Source organism: Empidonax traillii, unplaced genomic scaffold, assembly GCF_003031625.1.
Source record: "Empidonax traillii isolate 1590-97213 ecotype Southwest subspecies unplaced genomic scaffold, ASM303162v1 scaffold527:size1067160, whole genome shotgun sequence".
Classification (NCBI taxonomy): Eukaryota; Metazoa; Chordata; class Aves; order Passeriformes; family Tyrannidae; genus Empidonax; species Empidonax traillii.
In genome coordinates this window covers 505,449-515,331 of record NW_020955720.1, presented here as the reverse complement: position 1 = coordinate 515,331, position 9,883 = coordinate 505,449, and the positions used below count along the sequence as shown (strand labels likewise).

Genomic DNA, 9,883 nt, shown 5'->3' with positions numbered 1-9,883 from the left:
TTGTAAACTCTTCAGCCCCTTCTCTGCAGCGTTGCAGGGTTTTGTGTGAAACCTCATGCTTTAGGTTTCGCTCTTCTAAAAAGTGTAAACAAGTTGATAGCGAGGGCAGACCTGTTCTCCACAGCTTCTCTCTTACAGCGCTGTTTGTGTGCAGGGCCTGCAGACAATTTCAGGGCTCCTTGCGATCAGCCAGCCTTGTTTCCTTTCCATTCCTGGTGCTTGTGAATGAGCAAAAAGGGCATGAGCAACAGGAAAATTCATCCTTCTTTCCCTTCTGTGTGTGCTTTTTACAGCTTTCCCACGTGCTTTAATAGCAGAAAAGGCAAGTCAGTCTGCGGTCATGATCTTACTTGTGGCAAATTTCAGTTTACCGGTCTATGAGCAAGTACAGAGATGTGTTGTGGTCTTTCTTCACTTTTATTGAGATGTTTTTGTGTTACTACTAGCTGTGTTAGTACTGCTCTTTCTATTTGGGAGTGATGGTGACAGGTTAAACGTTAGGGAGGGCCTCTCTCTTCCATCTACCTACGCAAACCACAATGCAGATACTTTAAGGAGTGCAAAGTTCCTGTGCGAAAGGACATCCCTGGTCTTCATGAAGGAATGTCCACTTCTTGTTCCAATCACTGTCACAACCACAAAAGTTTCTTCCTCAATGTGACTGCTTGGACCTTCTTGGAAAATGCTGATTAAGTGCCACTGGTCTCTCTTGAGCAGAAGAGTGCATCTAGTAATGTCAATCTTCATTTATTCTGTGTTGTCTTGCAGGCTGCTAGCAGCACTGAGAGTACTTTTTACAAGGGTTTTATACCTGTGGAAAAAAAATCAGATTATTTCAGATAGATTCTTGGTGACTTGCTATCATTGTTAAAAGCAAAAGTAAAGAAACGAATGTCTTGGAATTCTAAAACATTCTTAGTGCCTTAGTAGTTTTGTTTTGCAACACCTGAATTTACAAAAATCTTGCAGTGTGCAGTTGCAGAGCTACTTAAACTGAATGCATGCTCTTACTCATTTTGAAACAAGAAACTAAAATCCAGAGAAACTTCACCTCTTCAAAGATGACTTGAAATAAAAAAATAAAAAAAACCCAGCACAAAACCTGAAGGATTAGTATGATGCATTGACCAATCGTGTATTTGGGCTGCATTTACACAGAGAATGAATATTTCTTTTCTTTTGATCACCGGCAAACAGGAATCATTGCTTTCTGGTGTATTAACACAGACAACACCTCCTGTGCCAGCAACGAACACCTTTTATCGGAAGATGACAGTAGGTAGTCATCTTTTTACCTCCAGATACTCTGCATATCAACCTCTGGTCCTCCTTGTAGAACTTGGATCCAAGTGGGAACTTTACTGGCTAGGCCATCTCAGATTTGGATATCAGTGTGGGAGGCTCTTACCTGAAGTCCCTCTCACCAAGCTGAAGTGTGAATTTTTCCCAGGGAGAGGTAGGAGGGCATTGAGATTCTGTCAAAAATGTGCATTGTGCTCTTAATGTCTGAGCTCTTGCTCTGTGCCTCAGCTCCCCTAGCTATAAGACATCAGGTTTTAAAAATAAGGTCAAGTCTCCAAGGATGCAGAAAATAACACTCTCTTCAGCGGAGATATCTTAAGCACACCATCATTTCTGAGAGTTCATAGGAGGATCAGAAATAAATTGACACAAACCCCCGAGGATGGCCTGTGAACAGTCTTCTTTTGCAACAAGCATACAAGGGGTAGGTGGAGGGATAGGCACTGTCAAGGGAAAGGGAACAGCAGCATTGGTCAGTCATGCCAGTGCTACATTGAGGAGTTGCCAGAGGACTCGATTGTCTGGAGCAAGTAAAGGGCTTCTTCATTTTTGAGCCTCATTTTTGTGAGAAGTGGCTTTGATTCAATGACTGTCTCATGAGATGGGCTTTTGTTAGGTTTTTGGTGGGTTTTGCTGCTGAATCACTCGGAAAAAGAGAATCATCCTGGTAGCCTCTAACTTGGTGTCTCCTCAGCAATAGTGCTTGCTGCATTGGGAGTGATTTCTCCATGATTACCAGTGGCACCTACATATGTCATTGCAACATGATTGCAGATACAACCACCCACTAAATCACCTTCAAATGGTCTTATCAGTTATACAAACGCTAGAAATCTCACCGCAATTGTATAATTTCCAGTCTCCTACCTAAATGCTTCTTTCATGACTGGAGTAGCAAAGTCCTGCTGAGCTCTCTGTAGGCACTGCCTTAAGCACCATTTTAATGATCATTTTGATTGACATTACTAAATGGCCCTTGATTTCTGATTGTAAATCAAGTCAAATGGAGATGTTGGCATAAGAGATGGGAGTTGAAGAAGCTGGTCTCTGGCTGCATTAAGAGAGAGAGGTTGGATAAAACTGCAAACAATTAAGAGCTCCTGAAGGAAAATGTGTGATGTAGATCTCTGCTGGCAGTTTGAGATTGGAAGAATCCTGGTAACAGAGGAGCACTGTAGTGCCTGTGGAATTGTACTCCTCTTCAGAGAGCAGGTCTGGAGAGCTGGTGCTGGGACTGTGACAAGCAATTATATAGGGAGAAGAGCAAATCCTTGCTGGCTCTCACTGAGAGGAGCAGATTGGGAGGAGGCTGCTGATCACAATGCTGCTTCAGCACAGTTAAAAAGGATGAAGCTCCAGAGTGTAAATGTGTAATTCAGCTCCATGTTTAGGGAGGGATTGTTGTGGCCTAAGCACTGTATGAAAACCAACCAATCAACTTGTTTTTACCTTTTCATCCTTATTTGTGTTTAGTATAATTAGCTGATCTTCCCCTTCATCTACCTTTCTACGGCTGCTTAGCAGATCTGAAGAGAGGATGCAGGCTGGCCTTCTGAGGAACCTTGATGTAAAAATGTGGGTTTAAGAATGAGTCAGCTTTGCTTCACTTAAATGTCTATCCATTTTCTTTCATGGTTCAGTGGGTCTGTACATACATCATTCATTGCTGGAAACTCTTGTTCAGCTAAAATGACACCTTTGTCAACTGACATTTCGAAAATCCCTGCTTTATTTTAGTCTGTATTAATTCCATTATCTTGTCCTTTCTCATCAGCAGATATTTCAAAGCCCTCTCTCAGAAGAGGAGTGGCATTATCCACTGCAGCTTGGTGCATGGTGGGGAGGGTTTGTTCCAAGTGACAGAGTAGGAAGCCACCCAGGTTTGATGAGCTTCAGCCCCAGGATTTGCATTCTTGAGCCCATCACTTAGAGGCGAGCTCCTCTTTACACCCAATTCAGCAAACCTGCTCAGAGCACAACTTTCAGCTCAGTTGCTCTTCCAGCACACACACTGAGTAACTGCGAGCATTACTGAGAGAACTGGAAGAGGTTATTCGGCAGAGAGAAACAAGGACAACATTCACCTGTGGGGAGCTCTGGCTGCACCAGGACCCTCTGCACCAAAGGCAACCGCGCACGGGCTGTGGGGCACAAAGCTGAGCAGCAGTGTGAAGCACACTTGAGTTTTGTGTGGAAAACGGGCTTTACACTAGCTCAGTTTTATGGCAATGCTGCAGGGCCTCTGGGTGCAGCCTGTTAGTTCCACTCGTGAGTGGATTCGGCATCCTCCCTCAGCACAGGGTGTGCCCAGACCTGGACCAGCCTGAGAGCCATTCCTTGACACCGCTCCTAGCCCCGGACCTCTCTTATATCACGGTCATCAAGAGAGCCTGCAGCTTGCTTCTTCCTCGTTGACCATCATATTTGCCAGGCCAGCACAGGCAGCTCTTTCCTTGGTCTGGAAAGCAAAACTTCTTCTCAAAGCAAGACACCTTCTCAAAAGGACCCGTTTATTCTTACTGACTAGAGGGGTCACAGAGTATGATGGAGAAAAAAGCAACTGTGTTGCGCTGTTGGGCTTCCAGCTCAGTCTGTGCACTAAACCAATGCATATCTCAGCAGATCATAGTGCACTATCAGCATCACCATCTCTGAGGGCTGTGTGCTGTGCCAACTTGGCATGGTGTGTTGGGTTCAGTGACATCTGTGAGAATTTGAAGCACCTGACACTTGAAATTTGTCTTCCTTTTCAAAATAGGTGATGGATACCTTAACTCACTCTTTGCATCAGTTTTTTCCCAGTGATTTACTCAGTGGCTTCTAAGGTTTTGAGTAGTAAGAATTTATAGTCTTTTTCTTGGAAATAGAGACACTTTCTTATTGCAAGTAATGTCTTCCCCAGCTATTCCCATTATCTGCATTAATGCAGATCCTCTCTTGCCAGCCTCAGAACTGCTAATGGTAATGCATTCCCAAAATTAATTATGATGGATATGTGCATGTACGAGTATTTAAGTGTATTGCTTTTTATTTCCAGTCTTGTATCATGAGAGAGGTCATATGGAGGTGAGCGTCCACTTATGCTTCTTATTTAGCGTGATTAGTACAATGGCACTACAATATTTTTACATTTATTCTCCCTTTTCTGGTGCATTTTAATTTGTTTCCTCTTTGCAGCCTTGGCTGCAGCAGGCACTTTGGTTTTGACAGTCTTAGAAAATAAAAGTCATCCTGCTGATGTCCAGCGAAAAGACACACCAGAAATATCTTCTAATACATATTTTTCAACCCTTACTTTGAATGCCACCACATTGCCAATTTTTGCCTGTTTTTTTTAATTAATTTGATGCCAAAATTTAAACACTGCTTTGTGAGCTTCCTTCCTGTTCCGGATCTCTGATTAATATCATGTAGATCTGTGAGTGGCTACTAGGGCATCGCACTGTTGCATTTTGCTGTTATCAAATGCAAGGATTTGTGTGGTTTTTAAGTTATGGCCAACTGATTGTGTTACTACACAAGCTCTGTTTTTACGTTCTTTCGTTTTGCCACATACATCTCCAATGAATGAAAATTGAGTCTTGGGGTTAAGTACTTTTGGAACAAAGAACATCTACTTTAAAATGAAGACTTTTAACCAAGATACTTCACATTTATTCACACATGCTGCAAAATAAGCTTTTTTAAAACACTTTTATTCAAAAATATTCAAAACTCTTTTTATGTTAATAAAACAATAGAATTTCTATCCTGAATAACAGTGATAAAGTAATTCAAAATGCCTATATATATACACCTATGTATAGGCATATATGTCAATCTAAGAAAAAAATGCATCTACAGCACAACATAATGGCTGTGCATGTTTATGCACATAAAGAATATATTTTGTATCCTTTTTCCTAATGTCAGAGGGTGTATCCTCCCCCGCAGATGAAATATTAAACAGTAGCAAGTACTGTTAATGGCTTCCTAAGAGTCATGAGGAACAAGTCCTACACAGGTCAACTGTACAATAAAAAAAATATGGTAATAACCATCCTTCTTGAGTAAATGAACGTATTTTCTGAGTGTATGTGCTGATGACAAGCTGCTGTCTTGCCTCTGCCCATCCATCCAGGCCAATGTCTTGATGCTGGTGAAAAAGAAGCCACATGGCGCGGTGCTTTGCAGAGAGCTGAGGCTGCTCTTACAGCTGAGCAGAGATTTGTAATCACAGCAGAGAAAACTTGCACGTCCCCCTCCCATGTTTCACATTTAGGACACCTTCTGTCATAGCACCCAGAAAATCTAGAGGCAGAAATAAAGCTGAAGTAAGTAATTACACGGCACTAGCTTATTGTTAAATGCATCTGCATTTGCTTAGCTTTTCAAAGTTCCTGCTTTTGTCAGTTGCTTGCTGGTGAGTTCAGTGGCTGGTCTGAAGCACGTTACAGAGCATCTTGATCCCCCGTAGACTGTGTGTGGAATGAACTTGTAGATTCAGTGTGGTAAGTGCTGTGAACTCCACACCACTTGCAAATATACCCAGGTAAATGCCAGTTCTTAAAGAGCATCTTCAGATACTTCTTAAATTTTTCCCCCATGAAGAAGTAGATGACTGGATTGAGGCCACAGTGAAAAAGGCCAAGGATTTCTGTTACCTGGAAAGCATAGTCCAGATTCCTGCTTACTTGACAGTCTCTTATGACTCCTGTAGTTTCCAGCAGTTGTAAAAAAATAACGATGTTGTAAGGGGTCCAAAAACAGAAAAACACAATCATGACAGCAAAGATCATCTTCACAGCCTTATTCTTTTTCTCATTTCTACAGTGAACTAATGTTTTAATGATCATGGAGTAGCAAAATGTCATAACTATAAAAGGGATTAGGAGCCCTAAAATGTTAATTTCCAAAGTGGAAAAAAGTTTCCATGTTGTGAAGTTGCCTGGATATCTCAGCTTGCAGATAGTGTAATTATTTTCATTAAAAGACTCTCTAAACACAAGCTCAGGAACAGAGGCCAAGAAAGCTACGAGCCATATGACAAGGCTAGTAATCAAGCCATGGAAGGCAGTCCTTGCTTTCAAGGAAAACACTGCACGAACAATTGCCAGGTATCTGTCTATGCTCATGAGCATAATAAAAAATATACCGCTGTGAAACCCGACCAAGTAGATCCACGAAATGACTTTACACCAGGGAGTTCCAAAAACCCATTGGTCTACCGCGAAATAAGACCAGAACGGCAAGGTTAAAACAAAGAGCAAATCTGAGATGGCGAGGTTTAGCAGGTACACATCAGTCATGCTCTTCAACCTCTTGTATTTGAGGAGGACCACAATGACCAGAATGTTTCCAGTGAGCCCGACCAGGAATACTAGGCTATACAGAACCGGTAGGAAGGAGGCTGCAAATATCCTGACGCTTTCCTTACTGCACGGCTTTGGAGCGTCGTTATAATTATCGTAATACTCATAGAAGGTTGAGAGGTCAAGGGACTCTGTACTTGCAGAATTCATGCTTTTTCCCCAGTTCCTGAGAAGGAAAGAATATGAAAATGTCAGTGACTTTCGGTGCGTCAAGACCGTATGGTTACTCCACAGCCCTGAATCACGAGCAGTGACTGACTTGCAGTTCCCGTGCGTGTCGTACTACAGGTTCTCAGGCGTTATGTAAGCATTATGGGATGCATGTGCATGCTTGCCTAATGTAGTGCCCTTAACATGCACGTGCTGAGTCCTTGCAGCACTGCGCAACTTGGATGTCAAGCACACAATGCGACACTGGATGAGAGGAAAGCAAATGGGAATGAAAGACCGCAGATATCAAATCAGAGAGGGTTTAAGTCCTTTGTGGAGTAAAGTAAGAAGCAAAGCCACTGTTCAGAGCAGTTCAGGATTTTACCCACCTTTCCCACCGGGCAAACATTACCATAAGAAGAGAGTAATAAAAATGCATCAGACTTTTTCAATGAAATTACACTTACTGAAAACTGAGTTTTTAGTGAGTGTTGTCTTCAGTAGCTAAATGACTAACAGGAATTTGTCATATTGTATGCACTTTTCTAATAGGTGGATACAGAGTTTTAAGTGATGTTACTTTGAGGTAACTTGCCCACCATACCAATATATTGTTGATGCATCACTGTGTGTGGTATTCACATCGCAGCAAGTGTCATTCTTTTAGTCTGACATACCAGAACTCCTGAGGTATTTTCTTCCCCTTTGTCCTTATTTTTATGAATAGAAAGCAGAAGAAAATGAGTTTCGTTGCTTTACTTGTCTTTACTTTGTACATTGCTGCAACATAACAGCAAACATTGACTATCCTTGACATGACCCATACTGTGTTTAGTCCCAAGCACGGCAACTTTGCAGCTCAGAATTCTGTTCTACTATACACAGAGAAGAACTGAATCTGACTTATGGGTCAGAAGGACAAAACCATTTGACACCAGTGGTCTAGAGATGACAGCTTTGCAACAACTGCTCCCAGGCATACCTTAATCTAACCTAGGTTCAGCATAATATACTCAAATATTTAAAACCGAAAAACACATGATCACAGAATGCACATATAGCACTTCAAGAATTCTTAAAAGTGCTTTAAAAATTACCTTAGCAGCTAAAAAAAAGTAAATGAAAAAGCATTACATTTACACTTATCATGATGCACAATTATTTCAAAATTGCATTTTATGAATTTTACCTTCTCTCCTCCTTTCTTCTCAGATGATGTGAAGAAGCTTCTTTGCTCTAAGAGTGCAGAATCACTTGCTCCTCACCAGGTAGCTCCGCCAGGGAGGTGTTACCCACACAGCAGTATCCAGCAGCTGCAAAAAGCAGATGTCTCTAGGTAGCTGTGTCTCATAGCGGAAGCTTCCGACTTCCTCACAGATTGTATCACAAGTGCTTCTCTCCTCAGTGCTCATCAGAGACAGTCCCTTTAAGTCAGAAATAGAATTAAACACACAATGTTTAAGAAAATGCAGTTTCCACTGAAAGGCTGATTACTGAGTTAAATCAGCTTAATCTTATCCAGTAATCATTAAAATAGATGTCCCTAAGCAACTCTCATTTAACAGAAACCTTGTTCTTTCTTACAGGTTGTAAAGTGCATCTTAGAAAAAATTAATCAAAGGATCGTTGTGTAGTGAGCAGAGAGGAGGCAGGCACTTGGTGGGTATGTGGGAGGTGTACTTCTAGTTCTTCTCTGACAGATAACTAATTTTGCAACTTGCACTATGTAATTGTACAAGAAAAAAGCTATATAGATACAGGGTAGGCAAGGCTCCTTTTAATCACTGTTGTTTGATCTTCCTAACCCCTACTCGTCTTACTAAGAAAAGAAATGAAGGCATGTTAATTCACGCTACCTTTTTGTTTGATGTTCCCTGTAGTGGGTTTTATATACAGCAAATCTAACTCCTACCACTGACCTGTACACACTAACAGCAGTCAGACTATCAGATAAGAAGTAGGATGTGCTCACGCACATGTGTGGTCTGAGGGCAGAGGGCGCTGAGGTTTGCTGTGGTTCTTTGTCGCAGTGGGAAGCTCAGCAGCTTCTATGAATTTCTCCTGAGAGTGTGGTGGGCCCTTATTTGTCTTTTGGGGGATCCTGGGGAGGGAGAAGAGACCATAGAGAGCTTGTGTTAGTCAAACGGGATGGTTTTGAGTCCTGCTGGCAGACCAGCTGTGCTGGTAGCTGGCAGGTGTTGCTCTCCTCTGTTTCCCAGAAAAGACCAGCCAAGCAGAAGTACAAGCCATTTCTCAACAAGGGAGCCTGCTTTCTTGTTAGCAGGAGAAACTGAAGGCACACAATGAGAAGTAGAAACAAGAAAGCTACAGGAGGTAGTTGGGAGGGTAGGAAGAATCAGAGAGAAATCTCAGTCCAGGCTGCTACCTCATGTGCCTCTGGCACTGCTACTCTGCCCAATAATTTATATTTGGCTTAAGAGTTTCATAGAATCATAGAATCAGCTGGGTTGGAAAGGACCTCTGAGATCATCAAGTCCAACCCTTGATTCACTACCACCACAGTTGCTAGACTATGGCACTAATTGCCTCTTCCTAAATACCTCCAGGGACAGAGAATCAACCACTTCCCTGGGCATCCCATTCCAATGTCTAATTACTCTCTCTGTAAAGAATTTCTTCCTAATATCCAACCTAAACTTGCCCTGGCAGAGCTTGAGACCATGCCCTCTTGTCTTACTGATAGCTGCCTGGGAGAAGAGACCAACCCCCACCTGGCTATAACTTCCTTTCAGGGAATTGTAGAGTGATGAGGTGTCCCCTGAGCCTTCTCTGCTCCAGACTAAACAACCCCAGCTCCCTCAGCCTCTCCTCATAGGACTTGTGCTCAAGTCCCTTCACCAGCCTTGTTGCTCTTCTCTGGACCCGCTCCAGCACCTCAATGTCCTTCCTGAACTGAGGGGCCCAGAGCTGAACACAATACTCAAGGTGTGGCCTCACCAATGCAGAGTACAGGGGAAGGATCACTGCCCTGCTCCTGCTGGCCACACTGTTCCTGATGCAGGCCAGGATGCCATTGGCCTTCTTGGCCACCTGGGCACACTGCTGGCTCATGTTCAGCC

General features: G+C 42.6%; 1 protein-coding gene across 1 annotated transcript; it reads right to left on the bottom strand.

Moving 5' to 3' along the window:
- Positions 1-5,144: 5,144 nt before the first annotated feature.
- LOC114064208 (C-C chemokine receptor type 4-like) lies at positions 5,145-8,094 on the bottom strand. Its single transcript, XM_027897044.1, has 2 exons — positions 7,993-8,094; positions 5,145-6,819 (listed from the first exon to the last, which is right to left on the bottom strand). Exon 2 carries the CDS (start codon positions 6,801-6,803, stop codon positions 5,733-5,735), a length of 1,071 nt encoding a protein of 356 aa, XP_027752845.1. The 5' UTR covers positions 6,804-6,819; positions 7,993-8,094; the 3' UTR covers positions 5,145-5,732.
- Positions 8,095-9,883: the final 1,789 nt, after the last annotated feature.